At 40.9% G+C, this 14,139-nt stretch overlaps 1 protein-coding gene across 1 annotated transcript; it reads left to right on the plus strand.

Moving 5' to 3' along the window:
• The first annotated feature begins 11,507 nt into the window (after nt 1–11,507).
• Nucleotides 11,508–11,951, plus strand: LOC138341951 (uncharacterized). Its single transcript, XM_069294135.1, has one exon. The coding sequence runs from the start codon at nt 11,508–11,510 to the stop codon at nt 11,949–11,951; it is 444 nt and encodes a 147-aa protein (XP_069150236.1).
• The last annotated feature ends 2,188 nt before the right edge of the window (nt 11,952–14,139 follow it).

Raw genomic sequence — 14,139 nt, forward strand, 5'->3', positions numbered from 1 at the left:
TTTGATTGATTTAATCCAATGGGCCCCACCACTCATAATTGGTGGCTGATTAGGATTAATTTAATCTAGTGGGCCCCACCACTCAAGGCAAAAATTAAAAAGGGATCAGATTGTGGGCTGGCCTTAGTGGACAGGTGTAGAGGGGGGGCTGTCTCCACTTCATACTATTAAATGAGATGGAGAAATCCACTCCATGCTAAATAAAGTGGTGAAATGCATTGCTGCATATCATCTTCTTCTTAACCACTTGTCTTAGGAAGCCATGGAAATGGAGAAACCAAACCTGCAACTCTTGGCCAGCAGCTGCAAATAATTTTATTAATAGGTTGAGCAGTAAATATTGGACGTGCGGCTCGATTATACGATATGTAACGTTGTCCCTTCTTTCTTTTCTTGGCATGACTTTTAAAAATAAGCGAATAACAGACAGATTTGATACTTACCTCTAGAGCGTCTAGGTGACGTATATTCTTGCTTCCACAATTATTCCTCTATATATCGGCGATGTCTAAGGCTATGATGATCTCTAATATCTATAGTAATGCTTCTTAGAGTCATTGAGATTTTACGTTTCCATATCGTATTAAAGGTTCATAATCTTGATAAAACATTAATCTTTGGTAATACTCCTTGTTGGTTCACGTTGATTGTTCTATTGAGTTATAAGAAATGATTTTAATTGAATATGGTTGCTCATAATATTCTGCTCGTGTATAGAGTCATTTATCATTTCACCGAGTCCCGGGCCGGGTAATGTTCGTGCGGAGTTTCTTGCATATGTCACCGAGTTCCTCACTAGAGGTCCGGGTATGTATATTTATATATAATTGGTGATGAGGATGGTTATGATAATGATGATGATGGAGATGACGTGATGATTATTTTGCCGAGCCCTTTACTAGGGAAGCTGGGCACCTTAAATGTTAAATATATGCATGATTTTCACTTAAAAGGGTATATGTGTAGCGATATATTGTTTCGACTTGCCATATTGGTATCCTGTCATCTTTACCTTATGCTTTAAATACTCAATACATTGTCCGTACTGACCCCCCTTTCCTCGGGGGGCTGCGTTTCATGCCCGCAGGTGTAGACGCACAGTTCGGTGATTTTCCCGCCTAGGATATCTACTCTGCTGATTGGGAGAGCTCCACTGTTCCGGAGCCCAGTCATTTTGGTACAAAACTTTTGTGTAGTCTTTTGCTCGTCTATGGGTATGGCGGGGCCCTATCCTGTCGAGTTTCACTACTGTACTCTTAGAGGTCTGTGGCATTATGTGGGTTGTATATATATGTTTTGGATTATGGTCTGGACATGGTTTGTTTGGGATATCCGCTTGTAGAGGGGTAGCCTTGTCGGCTGCGTACATCATTGTGTATTGTGTAGTGGCAGCCTTGTCGGCATACGTATGTTATTATGCTTTGAATAGTGGCGGCCTTGTCGGCTCGCGTATGCTGTTATGGTTGAATGGTTATGACTCCTTATAAGACAGGTCCTCTTATATATATGACGTTGGGGTTGGCTTGATTTGATTAAATTCCATATTGTCTTAGTTTCAGTTGGTTATACTTAGCAGGTTTGTATGTGGGTGTCCAAAACGGGCACTAGTCACGGCCCATCGGGTTGGGTCGTGACAAAGAGTGGTATCAGAGCGATTCTTCCTCGGAAGTTTCTACAGACCGTGTCTAGTAGAGTCTTGTTTATCGGTGTGTTGTGCACCACATATATAAACAGGAAGCTACAGGATATTTAGGATGTCATTCTTTATTCTTATTCTAGATCGTGCGATAGAGCTATATTAATAGGATAATCCCTCTCTAACGAATCTGTGTGTTTTTAGCTATGACTCCAAAGAAAGTGAGAGCCGCCAAGAAGGGAAAATCGGTAGCAGAAGGTACTAGTCAGACACGGAGAATTACTAGGGCCCGTGCCCAGTCTATGCCTGGTATTATGCTCCAGTCGGAGAGCTGTGCTACACCCCCACCGCCAGAAGAGCTTAGAGCAGCAGCAACTCCAGTTCGGGGGACACCACCAGCCCCCGAGGCCCCAACATCTGAACCTCCAGCTCCTCAGTCAAGGACGGAGGATAGGGCCATGAGAGATGCGATTCAATTGCTGACTAGATTAGTGGTAGATCAGGCTCGTAGGCATGGACTAGGAGTTGATCATGCGGACAGATCTGATAGCTTAAGAGCTCGTGACTTCTTAAGTTGTAATCCTCCAGAGTTCTTTGGGTCAAGGCCCCAGGATTATCCGCAAGAGTTTATTCGTCAGATGCAGCGTACATTGAGGATAATCAAGGCTTCGGAGACCGAGTCTATTGAGTTAGCTACGTATCGTTTGCGAGATGTAGCTATTAATTGGTATGAGTCTTGGGAGTTATCTAGGGGTGAGGGTGCTCCTCCAGCGGTATGGGATGAATTTGTGGAGGCTTTCCAGGGCCACTTCCTGCCTCCCGAGATGAAGCGAGCTAGAATCGATAGATTCTTGCGTTTAAAGAAAAATGGCAGGAGCGTTCGAGAGTATAGCCTCGAGTTTGATTCATTGGCTAGGCATGCGCCTACTATTGTGGTTTATATGGCAGACAGGGTACATCGTTATGTGATGGGATCAAATTGTTATTTGATTGACGGTTGTATGGCAGTGACTCTTCAGCCAGGTATGGACATTGCTTGGGTGTAGACATATGCACAGGGGGTAGAGGATCGGCACCGGGGACGTCAGCTAGATAGAGATTATAATAGAGGCCAGCATAAGAGGGCTAGATCAGCAGGTTATCCTGACGAGTTTCAAAGCGGGCAGTCTCAGCAGCATGCTAGATTTTCTTCCCAGCCAGCACAGAGTGCACCCCCACGTTTCATGGGTACGGGGTTTGATCGAATGGGATATTCGGAAGCTGGTCAGAGCTCTAGGGCGTCAGGGTCACAGATGGGCAGGGGTTTGAGCCAGTAGAGGCCACCTTTGCCTCGGTGTTCTCGTTGTGGTAAGTCCCATCCTGGGGAATGTCGTTGGGCTACAGGTGCGTGTTTTTCTTACAGCCGTCCAGGCCATACTATGAGGGAGTTTCACCTTAGAGGTAGTGCAGATGGTATGGCACAGCCTACAAGGTCCGTTGCTGGTTCATCTTCTTCTGTGGCTATGCGCCCTACGGGGCAGGGTATTCAGGCGCTAGCATGCCGTGGTAGAGGACGTGGTGGAGCTTCCAGTTCTAGCGGTCCCTCAAACCGTATATATACTTTGACTAATAGGCAAGATCAGGAGGTGTCACCTAATGTGATCACAGGTATATTATCACTATTCTCCCGAAGTGTGTATGCATTGATAGACCCAGGTTCCACCTTATCATATATATCTCCCTTTGTTGCTAGTAGGATCGGAATAGAGTCTAAGTTGATAGAACCATTTGAGGTAGCTACACCTGTAGGAAATTTTGTCATAGCTACGCGAGTATATAGAAATTGTTCAGTAGTTATATATAGTCATCGTACCGTAGAAGATCTAATAGAGTTAAATATGATTGATTTTGATATTATCATGGGCATGGATTGGTTGACTGCTTGTTATGCTAATGTTGATTGCAGAGGAAAGATAGTTCGATTTCAATTTCAAGGGGAACCGATTATAGAGTGGAAGGGAAGTACAGTATCGCCGAAAGGTAAGTTCATTTCATACCTCAAGGCCGGGAAGATGGTTAGAAAAGGCTATATTTACCATCTGATTCGGGTGCATGACATAAAGGCAGAGGCACCGACTCTTCAATCAGTCCCGGTAGTTAATGAATTTCCCGATGTATTCCCCGAGGAACTTCCAGGCCTTCCTCCAGAACGGGAGATAGAGTTTACTATAGATGTACTGCCAAATACCCATCCTATATCTATACCTCCTTATAGAATGGCACCTGATGAGTTGAAAGAATTAATAGAGCAATTAAGGGATTTGCTAGAAAAGGGCTTCATCAGGCCTAGTACGTCACCTTGGGGAGCACCGGTACTGTTTGTGAGGAAGAAGGATGGGTTGCTGCGGATGTGCATTGATTATAGGCAGTTGAACAAAGTAACAATAAAGAACAGGTATCCCCTCCCAAGGATTGGCGATCTATTTGACCAGTTGCAGGGTGCAAACTGTTTTTCAAAGATAGACTTGCGGTCAGGTTATCATCAGGTGCGGGTAAGGGAGGCAGATATTCCAATGACGGCATTCCGGACCCGATATGGGCATTATGAGTTTAGAGTGTTGTCTTTTGGGCTGACTAATGCTCCAGCGGTGTTCATGGATTTAATGAATTGAGTATTTAAACCATTGCTTGATATGTTTGTTATTGTATTTATAGACGATATTCTGGTCTATTCACGTTCAGAAGAGGAGCATGTAGATCATTTAAGGACGGTACTTAGGGTGCTTCAGCATCAGAAGTTGTATGCTAAATTTTCTAAGTGCCAGTTCTGGTTGACTTCAGTGGCATTCTTGGGGCATATTATTGGAGCTGATGGTATTCGGGTAGACATGCAAAAGATTGAGGCAGTAAAGACTTGGCCCAGACCTACGACACCTACTGAGGTATGCAGCTTTTTGGGGTTAGCAGGATATTACAGGAGATTCGTAGAAAAGTTTGCCTCAATTTCAGCACCTTTGACAAGGCTAACTCAAAAGGCAGCCAAGTTCCAGTGGAGAGATGCTTGTGAGCGAAGCTTCCAGCTATTGAAAGACAAATTGACTACAGCTCCAGTCCTAACTCTTTCGGAGGGACCAGACGGCTATGTTATTTATTGTGATGCTTCGGGTGTTGGGCTAGGATGTGTATTGATGCAGCATGGCAAAGTTATAGCCTATGCCTCCCCGACAACTTAGGAAGCATGGAAAGAACTATCCTACTCACGATCTTGAGTTGGCGGTCGTGGTTCATGCCTTGAAGATATGAAGACATTATTTATATGGTGTCCATGTGAACATCTATACAGATCATAAGAGTCTCCAATATATCTTTAAGCAGAAGGAGCCGAACTTACGATAGAGGCGGTTGTTAGAGTTGCTAAAGGATTATGATGTTGATATTTTATATCATCCAGGGAAAGCTAATGTTGTAGCAGATGCTCTTAACCATAAGTCCATGGGTAGCTTGACAGACGTACAACCAGAAGAGAGGGATATGGTTCGGGAGATTCAGCGGCTATCTAGCCTTGGAGTCCATCTAGCTAATTCGGAAGATAGTGGAGTTTCTATTCGAGAGGTTGCTGAGTCCTCAATCATAGTTGAGGTAAAGAGACACCAATACAGGGACCCAATTCTGGCACAGTATAGAGATGAAGCTCTTCAAAAGGAAAAGACCCCATTTAAGGTTACACCTGACGGAGTGTTATGATATGAAGGCAGATTGTGTGTATCCGATACTGCGGGGCTATGACGGCAGGTTATGGGAGAGGCACACTCTGCCCGTTATTCTATTCACCCAGGGTCAAAAAAAATGTATCATGACCTCAGATGCTTATATTGGTGGGATGGCATGAAAAAGGACATAGCGGAGTTTGTTGCTCAGTGCCCAAATTGTAAACAAGTCAAGATCGAACATCAAAAGCCTGGTGGATTATTACAGGAGATAGAGATCCCGACTTGGAAATGGGAGATGATTAATATGGACTTCATTACAGGCTTACCTTGCACTCAACGAAAGTATGACTCTATATGGGTTATTGTAGATAGGCTGACGAAATCGGCCCATTTTCTTCCAGTCAGGACTACTTATTCGGCTGAAGATTATGCGAGGTTATATGTCAGGGAGATAGTGAGACTTCATGGGGTTCCCACATCCATTATATCAGACAGAGGAGCTCAATTTACAGCCAACTTTTGGAGATCGTTTCAGAAGAGATTGGGGACAGAGGTGAACCTTAGCACAACATTTCACCCTCAGACTGATGGGCAGGCTGAGCGTACTATTCAGACACTAGAAGATATGTTGCGGGCCTGTATTATTGACTTCAAAGGCAGCTGGTATGACCACTTGCCACTCATTGAGTTTGCCTATAATAATAGCTACCATTCTAGTATCCAAATGGCACCGTACGAGGCCTTATATGGGAGGAAGTGCAGATCACCTATTGGTTGGTTTGATGTTGGCGAGACTAAGTTAATAGGCCCGGATGTGATTCAGCAAGCTATTGACAAGGTGAAGCTTATTCAAGAAAGATTATTAGCAGCCCAGAGTCGACAGAAGTCATATGCAGATAATCGGCGTCGAGATTTGGAGTTTTAGATTGGTGACTGGGTATTCCTGAAGGTATCACCCATGAGGGGTGTGATGAGATTCGGCAGGAAGGGGAAGCTCAGTACGAGATACATTGTGCCTTATCAGATTATTCGTAGGATAGGCAAGGTTGCCTATGAGTTGGATCTACAATCTTATTTGGAGGTGGTACATCCAGTCTTCCATGTATCGACGCTACGTAAATGTATTGGTGATCCTTCTAGAGTATTCCCTGTAGATGATATTCAGGTAACAGAGGAATTGTCATATGAGGAGAAACCCGTGGCTATAGTTGATCGTCAGGTTAGAAGGTTACGTACTAAGGATGTGGCTTCCATCAAAGTGTTGTGGCAAAATAACAATAGGGAGGACATGACTTGGGAAGAGGAAGACGAAATGAAGAATAAGTATCCTTACTTGTTCCCCGTACCTGCAGGTAATTCAATTCCTAGCTTGACTATATTGATAGAGAGACCTCGCTGGAATTTGTTTTTGCAAGACGCTAACTTAACATTCGAGGACGAATGTTCCTAAGGGGGGAAGGATGTTATGCCTCGTATTTTTTTATACGTAGTGCGCATCGTGATCTAGAAGACGTAAAGAATTATTAGGCAAGGATGTTATTTCCAAATGTGATATTAAGTATGAGATGGCTAATGTAAGTGCCATTAACTTTAAGTGAGGGATTAATTAGTGGCTAATTTCGATTGATTTAATCCAATGGGCTCCACCACTCATAATTGGTGGCTGATTAGGATTAATTTAATCTAGTGGGCCCCACCACTCAAGGCAAAAATTAAAAAGGGATCAGATTGTGGGCTGGCCTTAGTGGACAGGTGTAGAGGGGGCTGACTCCACTTCATACTATTAAATGAGGTGGTGAAATCAACTCCATGCTAAATAAATTGGTGAAATGCATTGCTGCATATCATCTTCTTCTTCACCACTTGTCTTAGGCAGCTATGGAAATGGAGAAACCAACCCTGCAACTCTTGGCCAGCAGCTACAAATAATTTGACTAATAGCTTGAGCAGTAAATATTGGACGTGCGGCTCGATTATACGGTATGTAACGCTGTCCCTTCTTTCTTTGCTTGGCATGACATTTAAAAATAAGCGAATAATGGACAGATTTGATACTTACCTGTAGAGCGTCTAGGTGACGTATATTCTTGCTTCCACAATTATTCCTCTATATATCGGCGATGTCTAAGGCTATGATGATCTCTAATATCTATGGTAATGCTTCTTAGAGTCATTGAGATTTTACGTTTCCATATCATATTAAAGGTTCATAATCTTGACAAAACATTAATCTTTGGTAATACTCTTTGCTGGTTCACGTTGATTGTTCTATTGAGTTATAAGAAATGATTTTAATTGCATATGGTTGCTCATAATATTCTGCTCGTGCATAGAGTCATTTATCATTTCACCGAGTCCCGGGCCGGGTAATGTTTGTGTAGAGTTTCTTGCATATGTCACAAAGTTCCTCACTAGAGGGCCGGGTATGTATGTTATATATATGATTGGTGATGAGGATGGTTATGATGATGATGATGACGGATATGACGTGATGATTATTTTGCCGAGCCCCTTACTAGGGAAGCTGGGCACCTTAAATATTAAATATACGCATGATTTTCACTTAAAAGTGTATATGTGTAGCGATATTTTGTTTCGACTTGCCATATTGGTATCCTGTCATCTTTACCTTATGCTTTACATACTCAGTACGTTGTCCGTACTGACCCACCTTTCCCGGGGGGCTGCGTTTCATGCCCGCAGGTGTAGACGCACAGTTCGGTGATCCTCCTGCCTAGGATATCTACTCTGCTGATTGGGAGAGCTCCACTGTTTCGGAGCCCAGTCATTTTGGTACATAACTTTTGTGTAGTCTTTTGCTTGTCTATTGGTATGGCGGGGACCTGTCCGGTCGAGTTTCACTACTGTACTCTTAGAGGTCTGTGGCATTATGTGGGTTGTATATTTATATTTTGGATAATGGTCTGGACATGGTTTGTTTGGGATGTCCGCTTGTACAGGGGCAGCCTTGTCGGCTGCGTACATCATTGTGTATTGTGTAGTGGAAGCCTTGTCGGCATACGTATGTTATTATGCTTTGAATAGTGGCGGCCTTGTCGGCTAGCGTATGCTGTTATGGTTGAATGGTTATGACTCCTTATGAAACAGGTCCTCTTATATATATATGACGTTGGGGTTGGCTTGATTTGATTAAATTCCATATTATCTTAGTTTCAGTTGGTTATACTTAGCAGGTTTGTATGTAGGTGTCCAAAACGGGCACTAGTCACGGCCCATCGGGTTGGGTCGTGACATGCCATCTTATATTCATTTGAGTTACGTTAACTTTAATAATATGACATGCATGCGGAGTTTACAATTAGATCCTAAAAAGTTGTATTATCTCATAACAATGAATACTAAGTCTAAGGAATATGATGAAGATGAAGCTGATGAAGAAATTAAAAGGGGTTTGGATCAATTTGAAAATAAGCCTAAACCTAATTTAAGTGAAAGAAAAATAGATAAGCATTCATGTTGATTGAACTATACGAGACGACATAATTCAAGTTTTAATTGAATACAAAGATGTCTTCGCTTGGTCATACGATGACATGTCGGGATTAAGTGCTGATTTGGTAGTTTACAAACTTCCCATACATCCTGATTTTCCACCTGTCCAGCAAAAGCAGAGAAAATTTAAGACAGATATGAGCGATAAAATCAAAGAGTAATTCATGAAGCAACTAAATGGAAAAGTGATCAGGATCGTTCAATACACTACTTGGTTGGCTAATGTTGTGCCAATACCAAAAAAGGATGGAATGATCAGAGTTTGTGTTGATTATCGAGATTTTAACAAAGCAAGTCCAAAATATAATTTTCCACTAGCCAACATTCATATCTTGGTTGACAATTGTGTTAAACACGAGATTCAATCTTTCGTGGACTGCTACGCACGATATCACCAAATTCTCATGGATGAAAAAGACGCAGAGAAAGCTGCTTTCACTACCCGTGGGGTACATATTGTTATAGGGTCATGCCATTTGGTCTAAAAAATGAAGGGGCAACCTACATGAGAGCTGTGACTACAATATTCCATGACATGATGCATAGAGAAGTTGAGGTATATGTCGATGATGTCATCATTAAGTCTAGCACGCAAACTGACCATGTGCATAATCTAAGAAAATTTTTTGAAAGTTTGAAAAAGTACAATCTCAAGCTTAATCCGACTAACTGTGCATTTGGAGTTCCATCTGGCAAGCTTTTGGGTTTTATAGTTAGCCGAAGAGGCATTTAATTAGACCCCTCCAAGATAATGTCCATTCGAGAATTGCCACCTCCAAAAATCAAAATTGAAATCATGAGTTTTCTGGGAAGGTTAAACTATATCAGCCGATTCATCGCTCAACTCACTAGTACATGCAAGCCGATATTCAAGTTATTGAAAAAGGATGCAGCTATTAAATGGACAAGTGAGTGTCAAAATGCTTTTGGCAAAATTAAGTAATATTTAGCAAATCCTCCGGTACTGGTCCCCAGAGCCTGGTAGGCCTTTGCATTTATACCTCTCGGTAATGGATAATTCCTTTGGTTGCGTTCTAGGACAACATGACGTCACGGGGAAAAAGGAACAAGCCATCTATTACTTGAGCAAAAATTTCACATCCAATGAGGCAATGTACACTCTACTAGAAAAAACATGTTGTGCTTTAACTTGGGTCGCCCAAAAATTGAAGCACTATTTTTTATCATACACCACTTACCTCATATCTCGAATGGATCCTCTGAAATTTTATTTTTCAAAAAGCCTTGCCGCCGACGGGTAGGTTGGCAAAATGGCTGATTTTGCTTACCGAATTTGATGTTGTGTATGTTACTCGCACCGCCATGAAAACACAAGCGTTACCTGATCATCAGGCAGAGAATCCGATTGATGATGAATACGAACCCTCACAGACATACTTCCTTGATGAAGAGATCAACTCCATCGAGGAAGAAATTCCTTATAATGACCCTGTATGGAAATTATATTTTGATGGTGCTGTCAACAAAAACGGAGTGGGAATTGGGGAAATTCTTATCTCACCAAGCGGTTGTCATTATCCTGCCATAACACGACTTCGATTCTTTTCTACCAACAACACAACAGAATACGAAGCTTGCATCATGGGTTTGAATATGGCAATAAATCTTGATATACATGAGCTTTTAGTGTTGGGGGATTCCGACTTGCTCATTCGACAAGCTCAAGGCAAATGGGAAACTCGAGACATTAAGCTCATACCGTACAAATAATATCTTGAAGATCTCATAAAAAAGTTCAAATCCATTGAATTTAGATATATTCCCAGGCTTCACAATGAGTTGGTTGATTCTTTGTCCACCCTAGCATCGATGGTTCCATACCCAGGTAATACCTACATTGACCTGTTCGAAATCCAAGATAGGGATTAACATGGTTATTGCAATATAATGCGGTAGAGGCAGATGGTGAGCCTTGGTATCACGACATCAAACAGCTTATAAAAGTTAGAGAATATCCACTGCATGCTGATAGAGATAAAAAAAAGAACTATTAGGCGACTCGCCAATGGGTTCCTCTTAAGTGGCGATATCTTATATAAAAGGACTCCGGATTTCAATTTATTACGATGTGTGAATAATCAAGAGGCGGAAACAATTATGAATGAGGTACACTCAGGGGTGTGTGGCCCACACATGAATGGTTACGTCCTAGAAAAAAAGATCATTCGGGCAGGGTAGTATTGGTTGACCATGGAGCGAGATTGCTTCCAATTTGTTTGAAAGTGCAATCAGTGTAAAATTCATAGCGACTTGATTCACTCGCCCATTTAGAGTTGCATCCTATGTCTGCTCCATGGCCTTTTGTTACATGGGGTATAGACGTTATTGGGCCAATAGAGCCAAAAGCATTTAAAGGTCATCGGTTTATTTTAGTTGCCATCGATTAGTTTACAAAATGGGTAGAAGCTGTCACATTCAAAATAGTTACCAAGAAAGCGGTGGTGGACTTCGTTTATTCCAACATCATATGTCGTTTTGTCATACCAAATATAATTATTACAGACAATGCAATGAATCTCAATAGCAACTTGATGAAGGAAGTTTGTGAGCAATTTCAAATTGTTCATCGTCATTCAACCCCTTATCGTGCCAAATCAAATCGGGCTGTTGAAGCTGCGAATTAGAACGTCAAGAAGATTCTTAGGAAAATGGTGCAAGGATCTAGACAGTGGCATGAGAAATTACCCTTTGCTCTCATGGGATATCGCACGACTGTTCGTACGTCAATCGGTTCAACTCCTTACTTATTGGTTTATGGAACTGAGGCTGTCATACCCGCAGAAATTGAAATCCTTTCTCTTCGAACCATTGTTGAAGCAAAAATCGAGGATACAGAATGGGTTAAATTGCGATTAGAAGAATTAGCACCGATAGAAGAAAAACGATTAACATCAATTTGTTTTGGTCAATTATATCAGCAGAGGATGGCTCGGGCATATAATAAGAAAGTACGCCCATGGAATTTTGAAGTGGGTCAACTTGTTGTGAAACGTATCCTTCCCCTTAAAGACGAGGCCAAGGGAAAGTTTGTTCCAAATTGGCAAGGCCCTTATGTTATTAAGAAAGTGTTATCCAAAGGAGCTTTGCAATAGACGGATATGGAGGGAAAGGAAAGACACCATTGTCAATGCAGATTCAATAAAGAGGTACTACATTTAGCACTCCTCATTTTTTTGATGAGAAGATAAAAATGTATCCTCTTTTATGTCAAACACCACTAGTCTGGTGCTTAAAATAACTTTTAAAAAAAGCGAAAAAAGAACAAAAAAAAGAAAAAAAAATATTGAATAAAAAAACACGAAAAGTTCATTGAACTACGTTTGACCTTATTCCTAAAAGGATACGTAGGCAGCCATTCATTAGGGTTCGCTCTAATCTCTCAATAAAAGATAATCATGTTCTTCAGTTATCTAAAGGTTCAGAAATTATGTAGGCGAACTATGGAGAAAATGAAGAAGAGAGTGTTGTGAGTGATAAACCTTACGGGCACTATAAGACGATTGTTAGTTGAGTGACAAAGATTAGAATGTCTTATTGGTGAAAAATCATGAAAGGCATTACTGATCGCAAGATGACATTTTGTCTGGACATGAGCGAAAACATGATAATAGTCAAGGTTAGACTGAAAGGTGCAACATTGTTTCCTGAGATTCCAATAACTCGAAAAACATCAAACGTTCGGTCCAATTGCATGTCTTGTTTCAAAGTGGTCACGTATTTTAAGATAAGATTTTTTTAACTCATTTAAACATTTTCTTATTTATCTTCTACTTCTTAAGACACAATTTTTCCTTCATAACCCTTTCATTTGTGTCATTATTGATTGTGTTTCTTTGAGTTTTTATTTTCTTTCTCAGCATCAACTCGTGTCAAGTGAGAAAATAAAATTAAATCCGTAAAATTGACTACGGTATTTCCATATGAATGTTGGGAACATACACAATATTGGCTAGGGCTGTGAACCTATCGAGAAAATAAATATCATTAATCGATACTGAGTGAAAATATATAAAGCAAAAGAGTCGCTTGGGAACGAATGAACCACACAACATTCACAAAATGGTGATGAGTTAGAATGTCCATGAAAAGTTTTCAAGGAAAGATACGGACTGTTTTTAAATCATCTACAAGATATTTGCACAATCATCAATGGGATGAATCTTCCAAGCGGGGCGGATCCAGAAGTCAAGCTTTACAATATATTTAAAGTCACGAACCAACCACCACGTAGGAAAAATAACAATACATTTCTTTGACTTAAACAGGTATAAGGCAGAATCATGTAAATAGTTTGGGAGAGACAAACGTCGCGATGGTAAGTTCTTGAATCTTTACTTTCCATATAATATGTGTGATAAAACAATAATAACAATAAAAATGATTTTTTATTGAATCTGGGGCATTTTATTTTATTTTTAGTTTGTTCAATGTACAAATAAAAATAGAATAAAATAACGATCTTATTAATAATGATAATAATATAAGTGAAAAGAAGAAATGTATATATATATATACACACACACACACACACACACACACACACACACACACACACACACACACACACACACACACACACACACACACACACACACATATAAATCATGTCTTGAGAGGGCACAATAACCTCTGGGTTGCATATAGGGCACAATAACCCCTATCATTTTTCATGTCTTCACAGGGCACAATAACCCCTAGATTGCATATAGGGCACAATAACCCCTATAATTTTTCTTCACAGGGCACAATAACCCCTGGATTGCACATAGGGCACAATAACCCCTATCATTTTTTTTCATGTCTTCACAGGGCACAATAACCCCTGGATTGCATATAGGGCACAATAACCCCTATCATCATTTTTATGTCTTCACAGGACACAATAACCCCTAGTTGCATATAGGGCACAATAACCCCTATCATTTTTTCATGTCTTCACAGGGCACAATAACCCATGGATTGCATATAGGGCACAATAACCCCTATCATTTTTTCATGTCTTCACAGGGCACAATAACCCATGGATTGCATATAGGGCACAATAACCCATGGATTGCATATAGGGCACAATAACCCCTATCATTTTTCTTAACAGGGCATAATAACCCCTGAATTGCATATAGGGCTAAATAACCCCTATCATTTTTTTTCATGTCTTCACAGGGCGCAATAACCCCTGGATTGCATAAAGAGCATAATAAACTCCTATCATCATTTTTATGTTTTCCCCCTGGTTGCATATTCAGCACAATAACCCCTATCCTATTTTTCAAGTCGTCA

The sequence above is a fragment of the Solanum lycopersicum genome, chromosome 1 (genome assembly GCF_036512215.1).
Source record: "Solanum lycopersicum chromosome 1, SLM_r2.1".
NCBI lineage: Eukaryota > Viridiplantae > Streptophyta > Magnoliopsida > Solanales > Solanaceae > Solanum > Solanum lycopersicum.